The following is a 25,997-nucleotide window of genomic DNA, read 5'->3' as shown; positions in this document are numbered from 1 at the left end:
ATTACTAGCCCTAAATTGCTCCTGTCCCAACTTTTTTTTAAATGTGTTGCAGGTCTGAATGACAGGAAAGGATGTATAATTACAAATGACATGAAGTTGACCAGACAAAACATGAAATATTTTTTTGTTCGTATTGTCTGCAATGAAATACTAGTCAAAGTAAATTTAGAAATCCCTTTTTTTTTGCGTTTTCCATACTGTCCCAATTTTTTCTGATTTGGGGTTGTGTATATATATATATATATATATATATATATATATATATATATATATTAGGGGTGTAACGATACGCGTATTCGTATTGAACCGTTCGGTACGACGCTTTCGGTTCGGTACGCGGTACGCATTATGTATACCGAACGGTTCGTTGGAGTAATTAATTATATTTGAAAAAAAAAAAAAAAAGAGAGAGAAAGAAATATAATGATATGCGTTCAACAAGGTAGCCCAATAACCCAAACAACGTAACAGGCAACGCCCCTGACACTCCCGAAGAAGAAAAAAACACCATCTTATATGTTTATGTTAGGCTACTCAGCAGGCGCTCGCTCACTCAGTACACGCTGAAGGCTCGTTGCAAAATAGCCAATGCGTTTAACAGACTAGAAATGAGAAGATCCTCCAATAACCAACAGGTCTGGTGTTTGGGTGCACTTTGGATTCCCTTTAAGCTATAATGGTGATGGCAAGAGAGTGGTGGATAAAAAAACAACGGTATGTCGCATCTGCAACATGACAGGGTACACCAGCGGGATTACAAAAAAAAAAAAAAAAAAAAACAGCGGGAATATCTGGGATATATGCGTCAGTACTATCTGGGAAAAGACGAAAAAAAGGAGAAACATGCACGCAGCAAACTATCCCTGCAGCATTTAGACACTAAAGCTTACAGGGAATCCAACCCAAACACCAGACCTGTTGGTTATTTTAGGATCTTATATTTCTGGTCTGTTAAAGGCATTAGACATTTTGCAACGAGCCTTCAGCGCGTGCTGAGTGAGCGAGCGCCTTAGGGGCCGTTCACATATCGTGCCTAAAAACGCATGGAAAACGCTAAGCGCGTCTTTCTCCTCCTTTCCAAAGCGCTCGGGCAGAAGCGCTCATGAGGCGTCTGTCTTTGCTAAGCAACAATGACGTGCTCTCTCCATGAGACGCGGAAATTTCAGCGAAGGATAAATGGATTTGCAAGCTCTAAAAATCGCTTGCAGTAGCTCTGCTACTGAATTTATTTCAAAATTGCAATCCATATACAACTATGATCAGCTGTTCCTTCATCTTGGCTGAGCTCTCAACGTTGTTACGGGAAAGGATGAAGCTGATTGGTTGGTTCTTGTCACATGACCCGCGGTGCGCTTGCGGCATTCTGAAAAGTTGAGATGTTTTTACATTTTGCTGTATCTAAAACGTATCGAACCGAACCGAACCGAACCGTGACATCAGTGTATCGTATCGAACCGAACCGTGAATTTTGTGAACCGTTACACCCCTAATATATATATATATATATATACATATATATATATATATATATATATATATATATATATATATATATATATATATATATATATATGTTTTATACTGTGTTCAGTACTGATTAAATTCATTGAACTGATAATGAAGGCTACTGATGTTTCATCCATCCATCCTCACAGTTTTGTCATTCTCCTGCTGGAATGTCTTTGATATCTCCTGCATGCTGTGATAACCCGTGTTTGCTCTGGGTGTGTGCCGTGAATAATCGGTGGGTTTTGGACTGATTTGCCCTTTATGCCTCTCATTGTGTGTAACACTCCGATAGTTCCCAACATTGAACTTACATCAACCAACATCATAAACTTCTCCCCAAATTATAATTTAATTATCATTTACTCAGCCTCATGTCTTTCAGAACATATGTAACTTATGTAACTCTGTTGCAGCTCTTTTCCACACACTGAAATTAAATAGGAAGGAACTAGTGCTATCAAGCTCCAAACATACTTCCATGGAGATAACTTTATTTTAAAATGTGAATATGCTTATATGTGTATCTAACAGCAGGGGGCACAGTTCAGTATGCATGTGCCACATATCTGTCTGCATTACTAAGCCTTATTTGCTTTGATAAGTATTTTGGCAGTCAAAACGGGAATGTGGCACTCTTCAAAAATAGTTCTCTATTCTAATATTGACATTAGTGTTATGTTTGGATCAGAGAGTGGATCTCTCTTTGACTGGGTTAGCTGGCATGTCATTGAGGGGAAATGTTGTATGAATGTTTGACTAGAGCACAATACAGTATTGTGTAAGTGAACTACAGCAGTGATGAAGTCATCCAGTAGACCTCAACCTCTGCTGCTGTGCACGGTCTGCTCTGTCACAGTGATGGCAATTCACACAAACACACAGATACACAAAATGCAGCTTTACTCATATTTCATCACAATTATGCATTTAAAGAAATACATATTTCCTCACATACTGTTTGTACACACATCACAGTATACAGTCAGTGACGTTTCACATAGTGCCTCTCATTTATAGTCCTTTTCTTTTCTCATACACCACACACACACACACACTCCAGCTCTGTTCCACACAGTCTCTCATTGCCAGTCTGTTCTGTGAAACCAACTTGCACATCAAATTACATTCAATCTCTAAAAGCCCTGTCCAATCAATACATTATCTAACGCTGTCTTAGCCAATGAGATGAGAGTTCTACAAGATTGTCTCAGCCAATGAGATGAGAGTCCTACGGTCAGCGTTTTCTCCAAGCTCAAATGCTTTGAGTTTCTCTCAGGGTTTAGAAACAAGCTCATGACAATAAGTAGATTAAATGTAATATGCTAAAGAAACCCTGTTGGTGTGTGTTTTAGAGATGCTATTGAGAATGCAGGCCGTCTGTATAACCAAGTGGACGAGTCGGTTCACAGACTGGTGATGCTGTCCAACAAATGCACACAGGAACTGGAATTCATAATGGAGTTTAAGACTCTGGAGGAGGGATTCAGAGAGGTGAGGACTCAAGTTTTGCACTTGCTATTATGAGCTACAGTATATTCATGACAATAACAGCTGTGTCTGAGACACGAATGTTCTTTAATGTGACCGTTTCTTATATTGTTTTTGAAAATAGATCATTTTGATTTATTTTTCATACTATATCATAAAAATTCTCTATAAATGATGTAGGATTAGGAATGAAGAATAAGGTCATGTAGAAAAAGGCATTAATATGTGCTTAATTGGTACTAATAAATGGCTAATATTCTAGTAATTTGCATGCTAATAAGCAATTGGTTAAGAAACCCTAAAATAAAGTGTTACTTTTATAATTCATTTTAATTATGCAGTAAATGACAAATTTGTTAAGGGAATAAATTTCTTACTGAAAAAAACAAGGTGAAGCATTTTTTATGGGTAGTCTCAGGTTTTTGGGCTCCATTTGGGCAGGCCTATTCTTAGCAGTGTTTTTGTTCTTGTGAATTTACCTGTAACACTTGGAAAATAGTGAATACTGTACTGAAGTGCTGCACACAAGCACACTGACTCACAAACGGCATATTCATTCATCCATCCATTTATCCATTTGATTGTTATAATGCATGATTGTGCCCAGAAGGCAGAAAGAGGGTAAAAATCCTGTTGGCATAGATATAACGGAAGCTGCTGAAACAAATCAGCCAAGCACACACCCACACACACATTAATGCACATCATGAGAAAGTGTAATCTAGGACCATAGCATCTATAGTATCAGATGACGGACACGTGATTGATGTGTTTGTGTGCTTATGTTTCAGTCTACTGCCAAAGTCTTCTGCCCCAAAGAACAAAGAGTATAGATATGTGTCCTTCTGGGTGGAACTAACAGAGTAAAGCTGGACTGTAGCAGGAGTAACTGTTTGTATGTATATGTTGTCTCTTAGGTGAGTCAGTGGATAGAAGAGGTGGGCGAGACTCGTCTGCAGACTCTGAGTGAGCTGGAAGATTCCTTGGAGCAGTTACATCATAAACAGACTGTCTTCAGAGAATTTTACACAGCTGCATATGTATGTCAACTCTTATCAAACGTGTTTAACACAGTCCTTTTTACCCCTGCCACAGCATATGCATGTTTTTTTTTTTTTTGCAGTTCTCAACAAATTCCTTATGATGTTTTTATTTGAGCTGAGGGGTAATATTTTACAGCAGGTGTCAAACATTTGCTTTAGAACATTTGAAGAACATTTGTAACTGTTCAAATGTAGTCACCTCAGTCACACCCTCTGTTTTCACACCAGTTCACTGTGTGTGTGTGTGTGTGTGTGTGTGTTCAGGAGCACTGTAAGAGCGGTGAAGCTCTCCTCAAGCGCTTAGAGAAGTGGGAAGACATCTCTTCGGCAGAGCTGCAGGTGTATGAGGTGAAAGTTCGCTCTTTCTGGGTCCATCTACATGATTTCTCCCAGCGAGTGGAGGATACCAAGGAGAAAATTGACAAGACTGTTCGACTCTACGAGTTCTTTGACAAGGTGAGTGGTCAGTAGTTGCTCATAATATGAACTCTGCTGCTGTTTTCTGTCCTACTATTTCAACATTTATTTTTTTACTTAGGCTCACTTCTAAAAAAAATTACATTTTTTTTTTTTTTTACATCAGATTATTTGTAACACCCTATACGGCTGTATTCTCACTGTAATTGTATTGTAGTTTGTGCAGCACAGTAAAAAAAAAAGTTTAATTGTTTTAGAAGATTTTTGACAAAAAAAAAAAATGTATAGGGATAGATCATCCAAAAATTTGAATTCTGTTATAATTTTCTCACCACCATGTCGTTCCAAACCTGTACTATCGGCTTTTGTCTGTGGCTTTTATATATTTTTTATTTTAAAAAATTCCCTTAATACATTAAAAGTCACTGTGGTGCAATGTTGTTTGTACCCTATTTAGTTTTGAAATATCTTCTTTTGTGTAGAAAATTAGTCATACATGTTTGGAATGACATGACGGTGAGGAAATAATGACAACATTTTCATTTTTGGGTGACCTACCCCTTTGATTATATGTACTGGATTGTTTGAGGCTTTATTAGATTGAAAAATTGGTTTGGTGGATAATGTCAGATTACTCACTTATTATGAGGTGTGTAAATTGCTGAGAATTATTTCTTTAAATCCATAAATTTGTGATTATTGCAACCTATCATATGTCTAACCAGTGCAGTTTAGTCAGTTTAGATTAGACATGCATTAGCCGCTTTCCATCCTTCGATGCATGTTTGTTTGGCCAGAAGTAGTTCATTATTTCACTTAAAGTTTTGCACATCTGTTTTCTTTTGTTGTATTGTTCCCTGATTTTTTTTCATATCACCAGTCATATCATAGTTTGTTCTTAAAGGACACATTATTCTTTTTTTATAAAAAATGAATGTGGTTTCAGTTAATTTCATTTATTTTCTAAATGTAGTTTCCCTATGATCATGTAGCTCTGGCGACCCCTGGTGGATGTCATGACCCCCAGGTTGTGAAACCTTGTCTTATTGAACACTATTTATCCTCTCAGATGAATGTTGAAACAGTTTTTCATTTAATTTGATTTACTTATTTTTAACAAAAAACTTTATATATAACCCTTATAGTAAAAGAGGCTTTTAGCAAATAAAAGCTTGTCCCACTTTGCTCATCTTTTCCAGTTTCTCAAATAACAATAAAAACTTATGAATGAACAGGTAATTTGCTATGAAAGATTTAGGGCCATAGGTTTAAATTAGTGTTACATGATGGCAATGGAGGACTTTTTCTTGTATTTTTCTTTCCATCAAAAGAATAGCACCAGCTATTACAGAAATCCCTGACTGGCAGTGATGTCAGGCGAACAAACACATTCACAAACACAAACACACATGCACGATTGTCTCTGTGCTCAGACCATTGTGTTTTTCCTCTGCAGTGACACTGGGTGAGTGCTGAGTGTTTCCCCCTGAGCCCCTGAGCAGGCACAGATGCTCTTGTTTGGCTGACCGCTATCAGATTTGATCATTAGCATAATCATAGTGCTCTTTCCTGACTCATCAGATCATCCATACTTAGACCCTTTGCCCTGTTGGCATGGCCACCTCTTCCAAGTGATTTTGACGAAAGCTGCCAGTGTATTTTGTGTATTAATTAAAAGCTTTGATTGTATATAAACCGAAAACTGGCTTAGTTTACATACAACTGCCTGTTCCTAGATCAGTCACATTTATCCACTTTAGTCTTTAGCACTTCAGAGTCTTTCAGTCATTGTGATAAGATGCGCCATGACACTTGTAGATCTCACTGGCGTCATCTGACTGGCTTACATCAACGCTTATTCACACCACGTGTCCTTTCACACCCATTCCTGTGCATGTCATTTCATGCTTTTGATTAGACTCGTGAATTAAACAATGGTGGTTGTGTATTCATTGTATAAAAGTGAACAGGTGTGTATTAGCCTTGTGTAAGCATTATATGCATATGTATGTGTCTGAATGTGTGTGTGTGTGTGTGTGTGTGTGTTTGTGTGTGTGTGTGTGTGTGTGTGTGTGTGTGTGTGTGTGTGTGAGAGAGAGAGAGAGAGAGCCGTGTCATGAGTGATGAGTGACCATATGCTGGATTTGATTTTTCTTCGATGACAGACTGGCTGATCCTAGATTTAGAAACTGACTGTTTGAGTGTGTCATCTAGCAACCGATCCCAACACGGCTGATGAGCCGGCAAGTGTGGATTGTGGTTATCAAACACACAGAGGTTATGCTCTGACAGCTGAGGCTGATTTTCATCCATGGAAAAGTTATGGAAAATTAGAAAATCTTACCAAGTAAATTAAATATCTGTAGCAAATGTAAAACTTTTTTGTAGTAAATGTAAATCTAGTTTTGCTCTAGAATATGACACTACTGTTCAAATGTTTGGGGTCAGTATGATTTTTAAATGTTACTGAAAGAACAAAAAGGCTTCATTTATTTGATTATAAATACAGAAAAACTGTAATATTGTTAAAAAAAAATCTTATTAGATTTTATTATCATTATAAATTATTACATTTGATATTTCTGCATCATTTTCTCAGTCCTAAGTGTAGCATGACTTTTCAGAAATCATTCTTATATGCTGATTTAGTGCTCAAGAAACATTCCTTATTATTTTTTATTAATGTTGTAAAACAGCTTCTTAAAATTTTAGTGCAAACCATTATATATTTTTCGTGATTCTTTGTTAATGGAAAGTTCAAATTAAATTGCAATCTTTTGTAAGATTTCTTTACTCTCACTTTAATTCAACAATTTAATTCATCCTTGCTGAGGAAAAGTACTTAATTCTTTAAAAATAATAATAATAAAAATAAAAAACCTTACTGACCCCAAACTGGTGGTGTATTTTTTTTTTCTAAATCAGCTAGAAATGCTCTTTTGTGAGTAAAAAAAAAAAAAAGTATCTTGTAGAATTTAAAGAGATTTTACTTTTGTGTGATTTACAGAAACATGTTTCTAAATAAACAGCTGTAGTGAGTCAGTGAGTGTGTATTGAATGAAATAATTTACTCTGACCTTACTGGGCGCTGTATGAGCTCACTGACACACATTGGGTGACAAACATAATATTGACAATCTATTGTCTGGATCAGAGCCCAGCAGGCAATCCCAGCATCCAGCAGTGCAGAAAGTGACAGTGAAGATGTGAGCATCAGCGCAGTGATAGAGCCCGAGGCACAGCAGACAGAAGAGCTCAGTGTGAGAGACCGAGTCCTTTCTACTCCAGATGGTCTGCATGTGGAGGAAGACAGAATGAGGAATCACAGAGATGCTGTTTGATAGATGGATGAGGGCAATGACTGGATTGACCGTTACGCTCATCTTTGCAAGCCAGTGTGGGACTATAGTCTGAGAAGATTTTCCCCTCATATTAGTGTTTGAAAATGCAGGTTCAGGACGTCACTCATCTCTGTAATGAAACTAGGAAACTCATTTGCTCTTCTGTACTACATGGTTTTATGCCTAAACACATACAGTCAGTCCTTGCAAGTCAAAGGAAATGGCACCCCCGTGTTGTCATTATAATGATAATACGACAGTTTTATTACAACTGAATTAACTCACTACAGGTCTCTGCTCAGAGAGGATGAGCGTATTAACGGCCTCTCACCGTGAATGGAAATGGATGAAGCTCACAAAGACATGTCTTAGTGCATTTTAACCAAAAATGAAAAGAAAAGAAAGCTTTTTGATTTGTAATGTTATTTCATGAGATTCAGGACAATTTCCCTCCAATTTTTAATAGATCCAGATGCATACATTTTCCTGTAATATCTATTTTTTTATCTAAGCGTTATTTCATTTAACAAAAATAATTTTTATAGTTTTAGTTAACAATACCGACTCTGAAAACATGATGCTCAGTACGGTAATGGTTCATTGATATTTCTAGTGAATTACAGAAAACACTTGTTTTAATTGTATTCAAAATATACTATTGTAGCAAATACTAATATGATGTGTATATATACCATTCACATTATAGTGTTTCTAAAATAGGCTTCATTTTCTTTCAGCAATACAAGTGTCTTGTTTTCCTTTTTTATATTATATTGACATCATTTATTTCTTTATTTATTTTTACAATTTTTTAAGTCATTTTATTTAGAAAAAGTGTCATTTATCATTTGAGCAAATCCAGCAGTGACACATGCAGCAGTTGTTGTATTGGAATAATGTGTGTGTGTGTGTGTAACATACTGTGAGCGGTTGAGTATTGATCAGGTTATTGATACTCCCGTGTCTCCGAGGAATGAACACTTTCCCCGCGTACCATGCTTTCTGCTGCAATTTTCCTCTAATCCAACTCCAGATGAATTTAGGCAAGCCTCAAACGCAAAAGTGTTATACATACAGAACCAGTAAAAACAACAAATATAGTTTTGACCATGCTACACCGAACATGATTACACCAGTCAGTTCATTGGTGTGTGTATCTGTGTGTTTATGGATCATCAACTGGCCCTCTTTCCCATCACTGCTCTGGATTTTCTCACTCCATTCACAAGGTCCAGTTAGCACCAGCGTGCCAAGTTTCAGCCATCACTCTACCGTCTTTCCTTTGCGCTTTCTGGTGAGGGGCTTTGTAGTGTTGTTGACAGACACCCTCCTGTCCCATCCCCCCTTCCCCCTCCGCCCCCTCGAGTGAAGTTGCTGGGGCAGCCCCATCTGGTATTTAGACTTGCATTTGCCTGTGAATAGCAGGGAGGTGGAGAGAGGAGGGGAGTGTGTGCCACTGGCTCTCTCTCTCTCAGTTACTTTGTCATTCTGAGAGAGATAGAAAAGGATGACCGCCGCCGCTCCGTGCTCTGGTCATGGGACCACCAGCATCTTAGCCGAGCAGGAAAACGGATATAGCCATGGAGAGGTAGGAGTTTAGAGGAGCATTTTTCTGATTAAAACAAGTTTGTGTGACTGATATGTGGTGCTTTTAGTGATGCACAGGAAGTTTATTTTTTTTTTAATCTTTGAAGACTTCAAAGTCGAGGCTTATGTTTCTACTGCAACAGATGTTCTTGCTCATGAGAGGCCACTATTATTGAATGGGGCCAACTGATATGTTGCTCAAAACACTTTTGAGTGGAGCTCTTCTGGTGTCCATGGAGAGTTTCTTACTCTTCACTCAATCTCCACCCCCGATTTTCTGGCTCTCTTCAATCCCCTGTTCATTCTTGCACTGGTAAAGTGTGTATGTGAGGGAAGCTCAAGCTGTAAGTGTGTGAACTGCAGTGTTTTTAATAGAATTTCCTCTCTGCATGCGCTATTGACCAACATTTCTCACACAGCTGAGATTGGAGATTGGTGCCCTGGGCAAATGGTCACATCAGGGGGTCTATGCCATCCATTTTCTCAGTGTAACTCCACACCTTGAGAGTCAGATCATTGTGGAAGTGGATTACTTTTCAGTAGCTTTGCCCCAGGAGCATGTTTCGAAGAGGGATGACAAATAGATTTTGTCATTCAGCTCATCTTAGGTGACTTGTATGATCGTGACATCAGTATACCTTTACTCACTTTCCTGCCCACAGGACGTTTCTGCTGTTGCGTGTGTTAGAGTGTTTGCTTTATAAAACATCCTGTAGTGTGATGTGATGTGATGACTGTGAAAGTGATATATCGGTGGTGATTGCTTAAGGACTACACTGAAAATACAACTTCAGATAGTGTTTAAATACAGTATGCAGGAATAATCTTTTTTTTTTTTTAGAATATATTCAGCGCATTAGAAAAATTATCTGATTGCTTTTAGGTGACATGGCTTTCATTAGTGTGTTCTTGTCCTGGCCAGACAGTTTCTCTGTATGACTCTGAGAGCTTTGGTTAGGGTTTGTCTCTCAGCATTAATTCTCAGTTAACCATTGAATGAAACTGTGATATACTTTTAGTTTGAAATGTAAAAAAAATACTGCTGTTATTCTGTCAAATGCAGAGTACTCAATGATACTGATCAAAGAGGTCAAGGGTCAGCTGTCCATCATGGCCCCATTAGCCCCTGCTGGTAGAAGTTGTAACTACTATTTTTCTATTGACGACAAGTCGACGACCATTCAAGATTAGCTGTATATTGTGTTTTTTAATCTGTTGGATGTTCAGTTTATTTCTAAAGACTGTTTAGTAGTAGTCTAATGGCTTACCACTTAAGCCCAAACTGTACTCTTATTATGCATACAGAAGAATCCATAGCTTTTCAAAGTGTACTCTATTTGGTAGTGTGTGCAAACACAAGCAGTTGACACTTGGGTCATCCTTGTCAAGCATCTGCACAATTTCTCTCCAGAATTTATAGAATTTATGCTTTCTTGAGTAATTTGTTGTTGCTGTTGTTCATTCTCATGTGTTTATTTTTCAAATGTTAAACAATGAGCTGGGTCATTGTTGCCACCTTGTGGACAAACAAGTGAGTACAAAAACATTAAAGGCGCATGTTCGATCTGAGCATAAGGTATGCACAGTTAATCAAATCTGGCTACATGCATACAGTACACTCATAGTATGCTGATGATGTTCCCACAAAATAGAGTACACTTAAAAAACCAAGTAGATGCTTCGGGGTGTAACATTGCAGATTCCTGAGTAAACTGTTTGCCAATGATTAACTCACATTTGTGTCTCCTCTCATTTAAAAATCTCCATCCACCTTTGTGAGAGATGTGCAGTGTAGGTAAACACAGATTTGAACATGCAAACAGATGCTTCTGTTTGAGACTTTGAGAGAAATTGTTAAAGTAATTTTTTTTTGGACTCTCCATGTCTTTTTTTTCTCTTCATCATCCATGTCTTCACTAACATTTACAGACTAATGGATGAGCTTTCTCATCATTCTACTTGACTGGGCCTGAGGCATGTGCCCCCCATGTAGACCGCCATTTCTGGACAGTTCCCCCCAAAAACACTAGACCTCTCTCTACACCTCATTTCCCCCTAAACCCCCAACGGACAACAGGAGACGGCACTCTGAGGGACAAAGCAGGCCCCATGCACTGTTATGCCATGTTTCCACTGCCTGCATGGCTTGGCTCGCCTCGGCTCGGCTTGTGTTTCCACTGCAGTTTTGTACCACTTTAGAGTGGACGGGATTAAACTCCTCTACTGCCGTGACATCGTTGTGAACGTGACACAAACAAACACACAAAAAATGGAGCATATCAATGGAATTAACGATATGGCTCGCATAGAACCCGAAGTCAAGGTGGTACTAAAAAAAGTACCAAGTACTGTATGAAGTGGAAAACCCCCAAAAGCGAGCTGTTCCATGCAGTGGAATTAATTAGGTGCATCTGTCTTTTGTGGCGGTCTGACTGTCTCACAATCCCTGTGTCTCGCCCTGTTGTGGCAGAACCCGGGGTTAGCACCTGTGGATACAAAACACTGACCTCCACACCAGTTCACTGACATGAACTAAAAGATGATAAAGCAAATGTGTATGATGGTTGACCTCCCATGTGACCCATATAGAGTTCTGTAAAGAATAAGAGGAGGAAAGGGCCCAAAGTAAAAGGGCTGTCAGTTTTCTGTTCACAGCTTGTTAATGACATGTTGACTAATCTCTGGTGAGTTTGCGCCTTGCACTCATTAGCCACCTGGATAGCATTTGCTGGATCTACAAAACACTTTCAAGAGCTGAGAGCTGATGTTTTTACTTCATGGTCACAAAATAAACGATAGTTTCATCAAATTTAATAAAGAAAACTTAAATTAATATGTTGACTTTTATGTATTTATTAGAATTGTATTTAATTTTTATATTTAAAAAAATAAATATATAGAGATTTTTTATGTATTTATTTATTTTAATTAAATTTGTAGAGAGTTATTATTATTTTATTAATATTTTTAATGGTAAGTGCATCCAAACAAACAACAAGTCACTTTTGAATTCTAGGCACACTAGATTTTTCCATCATTTAATGCTTAACAATTCTTTTTTTCAATTGAGTATCAGCAGAGCCAGCAGAGCGTTTCAGTCTTAATTTAGATTTTCATTCGGACTTGATTGTCATTTTTCTTTTTTGGATTGGCTAAAGTGTATTCCCGTAGGGCATGTGAGTGTTTGCGTGACCTAATAAGCTTTTCCAGCACTGCGTGCGAGACAGCATGTGCGAGGCGTTTAAGTAGCCACTCAGTCTGATCAGTGTTGTGATCTGATTAATGCCACTATGATAGTTCAAATGCAGCATGATTGGCTTGCTCTGCAGAACCCTTTTTCCCAGCCCCCTCCTAGACACAGCTCAATCAAATTACACTCGCCCAGACAGAACAAAACAGAACACACTGCTGTGAATTTTTTTTTCTTCTGTTTTTCTTATTTTTTTTGTGCACACAAAGAACGTGCCAGCCAATGACTATCCTTTCAACAATTTATGCAATAGGCCAGGGGTCTCCAGACTCCAGACTCTAAACTCTGCAGGACACTGGCCCTCCAGGACAGAGTTTGGAGACCCCTATAATAAACTTAATAAACCTCTATTAAATTGGGTGTTTGCTGGGATGAAATGCCATTATCTATGAGTTATAAATATTAAAGGGGCCTAAAACAGTGATCATTTAGATGTAAAATTTATGACTTTTTTTCTCTGTTAACTTGTGAATGGTTGCAATTTTCAGTATTTCAGTTTGTGGTCAGATAAATTGGAAGAGAAATCGTTTCAGTCTTTTATAACTATTTGGCTAACAGAGTCCATATTTTCTCTTTCAAGCATGTGCTACAAATTGAATTTTATTTTAAATAATTAAATAATTCTACTTCAAACACTTAGCTTCAACATTTTTGAGAATCATTCCAAATTCTGTATGCAACATTTGGAAACTAGCCCAAGTGACACGCACTCTTCTGCAAAGCAGAAATATTTCCCGTTTTACTCATAAAATTGGACTAATGGGCAGACAGTGGCAACTTTACAATCCTCACATGAGCATGCTGCCAACCACCCCAAAGCAAAAAGTCAGCAGAAGTCCCACAGTCCTCTTTACAAACAATCATTACCCCCAATAAAGCCAGCCAACCCTTTCTTTATCAGAAACAGAGCAACAATTAGTTCCACATCTGTTCTGTATAGACACACTTCTTGCGCCTTTTGAAATTTTAAAGCTTATGCAGCAGTTAAACAGAATCTGCATCATTACGAGACGTTTTCCAGCATCTGAATTGGAATTGAACCAGAGAGGAAGTAGGAAATGAAGTGTTTCATGGTCTCTTTAGCTGTGGAGCAGCTGGTGTGTATGTGCTTCGCATTACTCTACATATGCAACACGTTTGTCTTTCAGCATACTCTACATATTAAACCAGAGAGAGGAGACTGCAATTGCTTGTGTCACGGGCTGCGAGTCCCCTCCTCTGTGTGTGTGTGTGTGTGTGTGTGTGTGTGTTTGTGTGTGTGTGCCATCCCTGAACTCTTCTTTCTTGAGTCTGATTCCTCCGGCTTTGACATTCATGAAGCTTTCTAGGAAACACAGAGACGTTCCACCCACAGTCAGCGCGTGCATACTTGCGTGCGTCACCACTGACACGCACAACAAAAGAACAAAACCAAACTGAATCACAAAATTTCCTCATCAATCATTAGGCGTTTATTGATCAGTATAAGATTAATGACTTTTACAGATTTTTAGGTTTGGTGAATTTAATGCACCATTCTTTTGCTTTAAAAACCACAATTAGATTGAATTAGTCAACATTACAGAGGCTAGTTATCATACAGGTGCTGTCTCTCTTGTGCTCTCCATCCCTCTTCCTCATCCTTTACTATTCATTTCATTTCATCAGATAGCATAACATGCAGCCATTGGACTAAAAAAAGACATTTTTCGTAGTATTTCAACAAATTCCGTAAATATTTATTTAACTAATTTACAAAAGTATTAGTTGTTGATGTTAAATTATACAAATATAATTTAAAAAGATGTTTAATTATTAAAATGACATGGTTTTATTTTATTTTCTCCATGAAGGGTGCTGTTTTGTTAATCTAAGAGTGTATTTTTTGTGGAACTGTTCCCGGTTGGTTTTCCTACACTCTGCAGAGTGTAGGAAAACCTTTTTCATCAAAAAAGGTCTCTCCTCTCACTCTTTTCTGCAGCGCACAGCAAATCAACCTTTTTTTGCATTTCATCTATATTTGCCTTTCTCACTTTTTTTCATGCTCTTTTTCAATAATCACTCCAAATCCCGCTTTTTGGCTCAGGGGGGTCCACAGCCAATTCTCCATACATTTTCCCTCATTTTACCATTCCTTCTTTATTTTCAGCCGCTCAGAAAGAGGAGATGATTTCAGTTGTAATGAAATGACAGGGCAGTATGCGGGGGTCTCGTGCCTTTAGCTTGGCCTGGTGAGTAACAGAGTAATAACTGTCGGAAGAATTTAGGCCCGTGCCTCCTAAAAACCCAGTCTGGATAATACCCGCTCACATTTTGACACACACTATCCTTTCAGGAAAAAAAACACATTCTTAGCATGGCTTATACTTGAGATCAGAGACTTGCTGATGTCATGAAAACCTTTCCTCCTTTTCGTGGTTTTCTTTTAAAGGACATAATAAAAGATGCTTTCTTTTAAAATGTTGAAAAAGTTTTAGAGAAAGCTGTCTTTAAAAAAAGTTTAAAATGCTCCTCTTGACCCACTTAAACTGCTAAGAGATTCATTTATGGGAGTGTACAAAAGCTCAGTCCAAGACTGGATCTGTCTCACTCCTGTTGCTCTGTTTTAGCACATCTAACACTCTCTCTCCATTTCTCTGTGTTTCTCTCTCACTCTTTGTGCAGGGTTGAATAGTGGGGCCTTTAGAGGTGCCTCCCTCAGGCAAACTAATTCTGCTCTCACCACACACACACACACACCATTCACACTTCAAAGAGCCACACACGCTAACCAACCAAACGATGATTTCATCCCCTGCCCACAGTATTACGGACATCATCAGATAGAGTGAGGAACTATATTGTGCTATAGATCAAAGTGTCTGCTTTATTTCTCTAAGGGGAAAGCACTGGGCGGGGGGTATTTTTCCCACTGAGGGGAGTAGTTTGTCTCTGACCCCAGTTCCTCTGACTTTATCACCATCAACCGTTTGTGCTGTTTTACTGTGTGAACAGAGAGCTTTACATGTGTTTGTGTTTACCCTACTGTACATAGGAAAGCATTTGGGAAAATGGTTTGATGTGTATCTAATTGTCCTGTTTTATTTTAGGTTAAGTATTATACATGCTAAATTATTCCACATTATTTTAGATAATTATTGGATATTTGAAAATGTACAAAATATATATTTAAAGTGCGAATTTTTTTTTTTTTTTTTTTGAGCTCGTAATTTATAATGAAAATATCATAATTTGATCTTCTGGTGCAATATGCTGGACTTCTCCAATCATATAGTCGGCATAAATCCTGCTCTCCGCTCAATCGACTACTAACCCGCGTTCAGACCTGCCTCCATCCAATCAATAACCGATGGATAGAATTATGTCCCCACACTCCTTTTTTTTTAAAATCTGTTCACTCTGATGCACGTCACAATATAGAAAAAAGATCCATCACTAGTTTTGTTACTTTAATATCTGAGATTAAATGTCATTTAAATAATCTTTTTGAAGTGGTTTTCCATAGTAAAAGAGTTTAAGTTGTATTAAACCCTAAATATTGCTTCAAAGAAACCGAACCATGTTAAATATGTACACATTTTTACAACTCTATTAACAAGGACCTTAAAATTCATTGTCTAGATTTGGTTCTTACTAATCAATTATGTCGCTTTTGCGTATTATTGTGTGTTCTTTTGTAAATGTCTGTCTTCTATCTGTTCTGTTTCTTCTTAGCCTTGTGTATTGTTACTGTTAGCAGCTAACCTCTGACCCCTGCTCTCGTGAGAGACTTTAGTATCTGGGTGCCAAAGCCCCATACGCTGGCATGTGGCCTCCATGTCACCCTAACCTGAAAAAAGAGACCGAGCCGAGGGGCTTGGGGAACCAAGCAATGTCAACATGTCACATAGCAGCTAAAGTAGATTGTGGAGGTTTTGTGTGTGCACAGAAAGACCTCCTTTCTCCTTTCTCAGGAATGTTTAAACACAACCCTGTTTTTGCAGTCAGCACTGAAGTCTGTGTGTGTGTGTGTATGTGTGTGTGTGTATGAGGTGGAATGGGGTTGCGTTTGATCTGTTTTAATCCTCTCAGAAGTTTAACCACTCATTTCCCAGCACGGTGAGCACTCGTATCCTCAGGAGCACTCACTATGGAAACCTGCCCGCCAGGGTGCTGATGAAAAAAGGTCTAAAAACAAGAGTGCCGCCCGGTTGATGTAACAGCATCTTGGAGTGTGAGAAGGGGCCATTAGATTTCCTCATAAATGGAAAGATAGCTAGGAAAGCGGTTGGCATGTGTCTTTGTGGCAGGATGCTGAAACACATAGCTGAAACTATAGGCCCTCCCGCTGCTGAGCTGCATGTTTAAGCCTTCTTACCCAGACCTCCCAGCTCCTGGATAAAAACCTCTTCATTTCAGATGAAAGAGATGCTGGGAGGTTTCCTACCCTTGCCCCCATTGACACTGCATTTATAGTTGTGTAGTTGTTTTCCATAGAAAGGCTCCTCTCTTCTCAAACATGCATAAAAACTTCTTACCGGGACATATTACCTGACATATTTAAGATGCAGTTTAATACAGTGTTGTTATTTTTATGTCAAAATAAACGATTAAAAATTATGATTAAAACCACCATTACTATTAAAAATGCTTTCAGTAATTTAAATAAAGCTTGAGTACGATAAATATCAGATGAGAAAAATGGAAATAGAATTAACTGAAATAATTTAGTCAAATTACTGAAACTAAAACTGAAATAAAAAACTATAAATAAGAATAATATTCAAAAAAATAAATAAATTAATAAATAAAAAAACACTTAAAATTACTATCAGTTGGCATTGAATATTATAAATGTTGGCTCTTTGACAAATTCCTTTTGTTTGGATAAAAGCGTTAATGTAAACTAAAATTTTAATAAAAAAAAGTTAATTTTGATTTTAATAAATACTACAATAGTATGTATAAGGGTTTACCATATACAAAATTAGTTTTTAATGTATCTCTCGCATTTATTTTTTATTTTTGTAATTGTAGGCATCATATCGGCTGATTCTTTTTCTCTCTCTCTCTCTCTTTTAGGCATATGAATGGGCGCTAGAGGGCATGCGTCATTTGGCGTGTGTTAGTATGGAGGAGTGTGGCATGTCTGAGAAGTGTCCGAGTGTGATCGGGTGTTTGGAGACCTACCGCAGTCAGCACCCCCCGATCCCAGACGCACACTTCCAGGAGATGAAGGACCTCGCTGGGGAGCTGAAGAGCGAACAGGGACTCAGGCAGTGGAAGTTTGCTTGGTCCAAGTGTCAGGAGACCAAGCAGATGTTTGAGAAGAAGCTGGAGATGGCCCTGCGCACCCGTCGTGAGAGTGACTCCAAATCAGCGAGGGGTGACTCCTCTCGCCGCAACTCGGACTGTAGCCCTAAACCTCAGGAGCGTAGCAGTAGCATCTCCTTCTCATGTCGGAAAGCGTTCGGCAGAGGCTGGGGCCGGGACAGACTTTCCTCACAGTCCAGCACATCCTCAACTCCTAGCAGTCCTTCAGGCATTCGCATGGACAACCGTGACTCTGTTCGAACCCCAACAGGAAGTCCATATAGAACTGAGCACAGAATCCCCCACAGCACCCCTGTCAGGTCCCACAGGCTAACACGTAGCATCTCCACAGACGAGTCTCCGCAGCAGCCACATCTGGAGGGGCAGGGGTGTGCTACAAGCCCAAGCCTCACCTCCATCGAACCAAACCGCAGGGTTTTGCGGAAGACCCAGAGCTTTGATACGGCCAGTAGCGAGTCTGTGTCACGGTACGGGTCCTGTCAGAGAACTCTGAGTGAGCCTGCACGGAGAGGAAACACAGGGGTGTTCATCAAGGGTCTGGAGGTGAGCAGCACTGAAGTGATCAATCGGCCGTACAGCCCACGACTGCCGCCCATGCATGGATGGACTTCTGTTGACACGCACTACAGCGGGAGTCCTGCACCAGAAACACGTAACAAGGGCAGGTGGGTACACTTCCTGTAATATAAACACAATCAACCAGGGCAGTCTGCAGCCCATCGACAGAAAACCACTTACTGTATATCCACCACTTTATTATAGCTGTGTCACAGAACACACACACACTCACACTCGAAATTGTTTTATCAGAATATGAGCAACAATGCTGCCAAAAAATGCAGAAAAAAATATTTAGGCTGGCTCAGTGTTTTTGCAAAACGAGAACACATTCAAAGGTTTTCAAACGTAGTAAAAAAATAAATAACTATTTAATGAACGAAACATAATAAATAAATCATTAATTAACACAAATATTATTCCTTATAAAATTATTATAAATAAATTATATAATTATTATATATATTAATTAATTAATTGTTAATTATTGCATAATGTTGCATAAATAATGTTGAATTGGAATAGAAATATTATTCAAAATCTAACAGTACAGATAATGATGTCCAGATATTTTTTACCTGTATTTTTAAGTGACAAGTTTTTTTTACACACATTATAAATGGGTCTGAAAATGTACAGTGTAGCTGTCTTTAGTTTCTTAGGAAGAGGTGCTTTTGCATATATTTGGCCGTCCTTGGAATCAGAAACATTTGAAATCTCCTTTATATGTGTTCTCACTGGTTTCTGTGCTCAAAATTTAACCCGCACACAAAAGACATCCAGGAAAAAAAGCTTTTTCCAGCTATAAAACATGTAAAAACTTAATCATGTTCATAATGTGTGCATAAAGGAACTCAATATGTCTCATATTAAACGGTCGCAGCCCCATAATCCTCTGAATCTCCATGGATGTCTTTTCCAGCTGTGGGGTCCCTCTGGTCACCACTTGACCCCTTGGGAAAGAGCCTGAGATACAGATCACTTTCCCAGGTGGGCGCTGGTCCTCTGGGCTTTGCAGTGGTGGGGAGCGTGTTTGTGTTCTGCTCCTCCACACTGAAGAGATGGAGGGAGATGATTATATAGACGTCTTAAGTAGGTCTTTACATCTGTGTATCTTCCTTTCAAAACACATTTCTCACTCTCTGATATTACAGGTCTGTACAGAGGTGATGTTGACAGTTTTTCAGATGGAAATAACTCACAAAATGCCATTCGGCTCTGTGTGGTCCAGTTACTGCATATGTTTAAGGCGGATAAGAATTGAGTTTAAGATTATTTAAATAATAAAACAGCACGTTATTAGGCGACTAGGTGCTGTAAGATATGTTTGTAAAACTATCAGACAACAGCTGCTCTGTGCCTTGTTTATTTTGAGCATTCAGGTTTGCTGTCATCAGGTTGGCATGATGGAGGGTTTTATGAAGAGAGGACCTTGTGGTCAAAAAGACAGTCAAGAGTTTAATATTGTGTTTTAAAACTACTGAGTTTAAAACAAGAGAACTGTCACAGTGAGCCATCCAGTCTGGGTTGGAGATCATGGGCTCTCACAAGTGATTGGCCTGAGTGTTTCAGGGAGAAAGCACATGACATCCTAGAGAGAGGTGTGAAAACACCTGTCCTTTATGGCTACACAGTCTGACAAAGCTGTTAGGGCACACATGCTGATGTCACACTGATATACACTACTGTTAAAAGGTTTGGGGTCTGTAAGATTATTTTTTTTATGTTTCTTGAAAGATGTCTCCTATTCTCATTAAGGCAAAAAAATAAATAAATACAGTAAATCAGCACTATTTTGCAATATTATAAAAAATAAAATATTTTTTTGCTGATTAATGTTGTTGTTGTAAAAATCTCACAAAAATGTTTAAATCGTATAAAATGAAAGCATTTGGAGGATGTTAATTGTCCACCCTCTCTCTGTCTTTCAGTAAACTATGCCACATCGTAGATGAAATGGTAACGACGGAGCGGGAATATGTGCGTTCTCTGCGCTACATCATTGACAACTATTTCCCTGAGATGGAGCGTGTTGACCTGCCACAGGACCTGCGGGGAAAGCGCAGCGTCATCTTCGGAAACCTGGAGAAACTGGTGGACTTCCACAGCCAGTATTTCCTGAAAGAGCTTGAGAGCTGCTGCAATCATCCTCTACGCGTCAGCCACTGCTTCCTACGACATGTAAGAGAGTCTTTTCACAGTAACTGCATGACTTCAGATCTGCTTTTTTAGTTACATTTCACAGTCTATTCATTCTAACTGTTCTTATGTTTTAATTTCTAATAGAGATCATTCAGGGATTATGAATTAAATGTCACAAATTGAATCATATTTTCATTGGAGATGAAACAAAGGGGCTTAATTTGTCAGTTCTCGTTTGCTCCCAGGCCATGACTGACTCATTTTTGACACAAGTCTAAAACCATCCAGAAAAGAACTCTTTCTGTGTTTACTTTCTCTTTTTCTTTCACCCTCTGTGAATATGAGAATCAAACCGAACCATAAGAAGTGATTCTGAGGCCTTTAAAGAGATCACCCAAAAATGAAAGTTCTCTCATCATTTACTCACCCTTGATTACCAGCAATCTTCAAAATATCTTCTTTTATGTTCAACATAAGAAAGCAACTCATACAGGTTTGGAACGACATGAGGGTGAGTAAACGATGACAAAACTTTCATTTTTGGGTGAACTATCTCTTTAAATGATTGAAAGACCACCAGCCTATACCTCTTTTATTTTCTCTCTGGTTGTGGTAAGCTCATAGTGCTGGTTTCCCTGAGTCACAGAGAAAAGAGAGAAAAAGACAGAGGCAGGCTGTTTGGCCTACAGCAATGGCCTACTATGCTAAAATCACTTATGACATATTTCTGGCGTGGCAAAACGGCACACTCCATATGAACCTAAAAGTCATTATAAAACAATTTATCCAAACTCAGAAAACTGCAGTCTTTCCAAATAAAACTCAACCTGGAAATAATTTGGGAAAGTGCTCCCTCCCTCCATTTCTGGATCAACAAGAGAATTATTCTTCAGAACATGAATATGGAAATGTAGATCATAACACTTTTCTTTTTTGTGTTTTTTCCATATAAACATAGCAAGACCAGTTCAGCTTGTATGCTTTGTACAGCAAGAACAAGCCAAAGTCAGACACACTTCTGGCCAGCCATGGGAACAGCTTCTTCAGGGTGAGGAACTCAATCAGTGCTACACTTTAAACCACCTTTGATAAGCTTTTAGTTTTTTTTTAAATTCAATCTTACAGGACTTTTAATCTGGGAGTGGAGTTTATTCCACTATTCCATGTTGAACTGCTCAAAGCACATTCATCTCACCTCATGGGCTGAAGCTGTAAAATATCTCCTGTTTCAGCATAAGCAGCTGGATTTGGGGGATAAGATGGACCTGGCGTCCTACCTGCTGAAGCCCATCCAGCGCATGAGTAAGTATGCCCTGCTGCTGAAAGACCTGATCAAAGATGTGAGTGAAGTCCAGGAGCAGGAGCTAACGTACCTGCGTGCCGCCGCCGAGATGGTCAAATTCCAGCTTCGCCACGGAAATGATCTGCTCGCCATGGACGCGATCAGAGATTGTGATGTAAGCGGACACACACACCACCTCACATTCGAGGCGTAGGAAAGCATATGATCTTCTGCATTACCATTTCATATTTTATTTCACATTCTTCCAGGTGAACTTGAAAGAGCAGGGGCAGTTGGTTCGGCAAGACGAGTTCACTATTTGGTATGGCAGGAAGAAGTGCCAAAGACATGTGTTCCTGTTTGAGGATCTAGTGCTGTTCAGCAAACCCAAACGCATTGAGGGGGGCCTCGATGTTTACATCTACAAACACTCTTTTAAGGTAAGCACCTAAAGGTCATCTGAAGTTTAAAGGGACAGGAAAGATCTCCAGAAAAAAAAAAAAATGCATAATGACAATTCTTTCTTTTACTAATACACTCGCATTGTTTTATTATAGTCCTCTGTTCTATATGTTAATATCAGCATCGGTTTGGTCTCCTGCAGGCCTTAATAACAACCTCAATATTGATTAAGATGATATGTGAATATCGTCATTGTCTTTGTAGACGGCTGATGTGGGTATGACAGAGACGTCAGGTGAGAACGCTCTCAGGTTCGAGGTCTGGTTTAGGAGGAGATCTTCAAGGAACCAGACCTATGTCCTCCAAGCCGGCTCCGCCGAGATCAAACACGCCTGGACCTGCGACATTGCACGGATGCTGTGGCAGCAGGCCACACGGAATAAAGGTGGGAAAGAACTGAAACTGAAGCGGTTGAGCTTTAATAAAGTTGCCTGAATTTGTTTTGCTCAGCTTGCTGAATATGAGAGGATAATTGCAGATAATATTTCCTGTCTCTTAGCATATCTAAACAAAAATTTCTAGCGTTTCATGATCTGTAAAGGCCTCAGGCAGATTGGAAGCTATTTAAAACACTTTGGAGTCACACCAGTGTTATATTTCTGCAGTTTGATGTGAGTGTGAGAAAAGGATGCAAATCCAGAGCTTTGTTCAACCTGTATTTGCATATATTTACTCACTCCATAAGTAAATACTTTTTACACTTTATATGTGCACTATGCTTTCTGCAGCTTAATTTCAGTTATTGGAGTGTCAACCTTATGGTTACTGACACCAGATTATTATCAAAATATAATTTGTGTAGTATTAACGTGATATCCATATTACATTTTTTAAAAATCCCTGTTAGCATCAGTACTTTTCAATTTCTGATATACTGCAACATTTTTAAACCTGTTTCTGTGTGTATGCAGAAATCCGAATGCAGGAGATGGTCTCTATGGGGGTGGGCAATAAACCCTTCCTGGACATTAAACCCAGCGATGCTGCGATCAACAACAGAGCCATTGACTACATTATGAAAGGCAGAGGTGAGCCCTTCTAACATGTTAAACACATCAGAATAACTTGCTCTCACCAGAATAATATTTTGATTAAAAATAAGCAGCAATTGATTATATGGGTTGCTTTTTCATATTTTCATACTTTTTCTTAATGTTACAGGGGCCAGGACGAGAGCCTCCATTGCTGTCTCGCTTTTTGACCACTCAAACCCATTCAAACGAGCTGCAGTAAATGCTCCCGTTAGCGGCCCCCCAGTGTCCGGTGGCCCCTCCTCTTCCACGCTGCTGGGGCCCTTGAATCTGCACATGTACAGCAGCCAAAACCTGTTATCAGGGGAGAGACCTCTCATCAGTCCCTGCATCGAGGAAGACGAGCTGGAACATGAGACCAGCAGTCAGCCGTCTATGAGTATGTATCATAACATGTCTGAAAGTGTTAGAAAGCCCATATACAGTATATATAAAACAGGATGTTGATCTTTGACTTGTGTTTGTAGCTACAGAGAGTTCGGGTTCCTCGTCTCACTGTCTGTCAGGTAGTGGCTCGAGTGGGTCAGACAGCGGATGTGTGTCCAGTCACCTTCCCGAGGCTTTGTCCGAGGAGCCCAGCTCACCGTGTGACTCCTCCTGTTACTCCTCCATCACCTCTCCCACCCCGGACAAACCCTGCTTTAACAGCCAGTACATCTCAGCGGTTAGTATAGTGCATGTCCATTTCAGATGTCCAATGTTTTGATTGAACATCTTCAGGCTTCTGCCTGCATTAAATGACCTATCAGTGTCATTAATCCGGAAAAACTGAGATTTTTGAAGATGTGCTTCCAAGTAGATACATTTGAAAACACAAGTTTTCATCAAGTTGTAGTGTGGACTATGAAAACAGGTATTAGAAAGCGAGGGTGCATGTTTAGTCTATTGTTTTACTGGCATTGTTGTGCCTGCATGATGTTGCTATTGTTGTTTTAGTCCGTATATGGAATGACAATTTAAAGTGCAACACTGATGCACTAGTGAGCGGTGGGATATGTGCTAATAAATGATAGTTCAGGAAGAATAGCGTGAGAACTTTATTATAGCTGTCTTTATGTATCATCAGAGAGTGTTTTAAAACAGAAAGACTGTTTTCAAATATATCTGGATATATGTGGACACAGCCTGATCCCGAAACATCTCATAACACCCATGCTTATGCCAGCACTAATAAACACATTCAAGAAGACACTGATCACCTGACGACTGAATCGAAGCCTCCCCTTTAACCTGTGCTAACACCTGCACCCATCTCCTTCTCGTCATAGGGGGAAGCTCAGGTGATCGGTCCCTCTACTATAGTGTGAGCTGCTGCAGTAAGTCTGGCTTTCGCTCCATGGCATCATCACACTTCCATTGCTATTTGCACTAAAACTCATCTCAGCTTAGTAAAAATATTTGTCATCCTTAAACTAGTGATTTTACACGTGCTTCTTATTCTGTCCTCCTTTGTCTGTTAGGTTTAAGTCCTGTCTGCTTCAGATGGAGAAGGCCACATTGCCACACCGACGAGGAGTCCAGAGCTAGTATTTATTGTTCCCATCGAGTGCCAGCAAATCTCATGCAGTTTAAAAAGTGCTCAAAATAGCACTGTTTCTTCAGTTCTTTTTTTAAATCACTTTTAGCATCAGTAGTTTTTATATAAATTTAAAAATGAGCTATAAAACTGAATCAATATTCTTGTATTTATCTTCTTTCCAAATGTTAAGATACATTAGTGTTCTCCGCTGTATTGATAACTGTAAATACTGTAGTAGTAGTAGTGTACAATGCACTTCTGAACTGTTGCGGTTATTCACCTCCCACTCTTTTTTGTTGTTGTTGTTGTTGTTGCCCACTTTGCTGCAGACTTCAGCTGGTTTGATTTAGAAAAATGCATTCATGTTAAAAGGCATGTCTAGAAGATTTCTAAGCATAAGTACACTAAAGACATTAAGCTGTGTTTAAAGCATTTGTTCTCTCTAGTGTTTGATTGTTTGTGGACCTGTAGTCAGTCGGATCAGTATGCTCTTCGATAGCTGTACTGATCCAGAATCAGAGAGCATTACTTCAAATCATTCGACTGGCCTCAGGTCGGCTCTACCCAGTACTTCTGCTCATGGGAACTGGATATCATTGCTGCCTGTTTGGAGATGGTGATAGTTTTCATTTCAGTTCTCTTAATTACATTATATTAGGTATAACAAAATACAACATGTAAATTGTAAATAGTTGCACCAGTGGTGCTTTGAGGACATAGCCTTTGGGAAGTAATGTTTATACATGTATTAACCCATCAACATGAGAATCACTCCAGTTCTTTGTTGCCAACCCAAATTGGAAGTGTAAAAACAAAAGATAATAATAATAATAATAATAATAATAATAATAAAAACCATTGCAAGATCCAATTCAAGCTGAAGCGTGAGTATTTACTCAAGTGTTTTATTTTTCAATCTTAACAAGTTCACAGAAGTAATAAAGATGGATTGCTTTTTACTGATAAAAGGAAGTGTGTTTTATTCATTGTCTTTAATCATTCATGATTGGCATAAAGTAGAAACACATACCCCACAAACCCTGCAGCCTGGTGTTCAATTTCGACCCACGGACTGA

General features: G+C 38.9%; 1 protein-coding gene across 3 annotated transcripts in view; it reads left to right on the top strand.

Annotated features, from left to right (window-relative positions):
- LOC113051491 (rho guanine nucleotide exchange factor 40-like) overlaps nt 1-25,792 on the top strand; it is an 88,030-nt gene extending 62,238 nt beyond the window's left edge. For 2 of the 3 annotated variants that reach the window (XM_026215273.1, XM_026215276.1), the window contains exons 11-24: nt 2,862-3,000; nt 3,915-4,037; nt 4,305-4,496; nt 17,676-18,592; nt 20,417-20,666; nt 21,586-21,675; nt 21,860-22,084; nt 22,179-22,349; nt 22,576-22,756; nt 23,283-23,399; nt 23,533-23,781; nt 23,870-24,066; nt 24,671-24,718; nt 24,863-25,792. In XM_026215273.1, the coding sequence (XP_026071058.1) occupies nt 2,862-3,000; nt 3,915-4,037; nt 4,305-4,496; nt 17,676-18,592; nt 20,417-20,666; nt 21,586-21,675; nt 21,860-22,084; nt 22,179-22,349; nt 22,576-22,756; nt 23,283-23,399; nt 23,533-23,781; nt 23,870-24,066; nt 24,671-24,709 (2,890 nt within the window). In that variant the 3' untranslated portion in view covers nt 24,710-24,718; nt 24,863-25,792. The remainder of the gene's footprint in view (nt 1-2,861; nt 3,001-3,914; nt 4,038-4,304; nt 4,497-17,675; nt 18,593-20,416; nt 20,667-21,585; nt 21,676-21,859; nt 22,085-22,178; nt 22,350-22,575; nt 22,757-23,282; nt 23,400-23,532; nt 23,782-23,869; nt 24,067-24,670; nt 24,719-24,862) is intronic. The other variant, XM_026215275.1, reaches the window with a different exon arrangement.
- The last annotated feature ends 205 nt before the right edge of the window (nt 25,793-25,997 follow it).

The sequence above is a fragment of the Carassius auratus genome, chromosome 32 (assembly GCF_003368295.1).
Source record: "Carassius auratus strain Wakin chromosome 32, ASM336829v1, whole genome shotgun sequence".
Taxonomy (NCBI): domain Eukaryota; kingdom Metazoa; phylum Chordata; class Actinopteri; order Cypriniformes; family Cyprinidae; genus Carassius; species Carassius auratus.
This window is presented reverse-complemented; position numbering and strand designations above follow the sequence as displayed.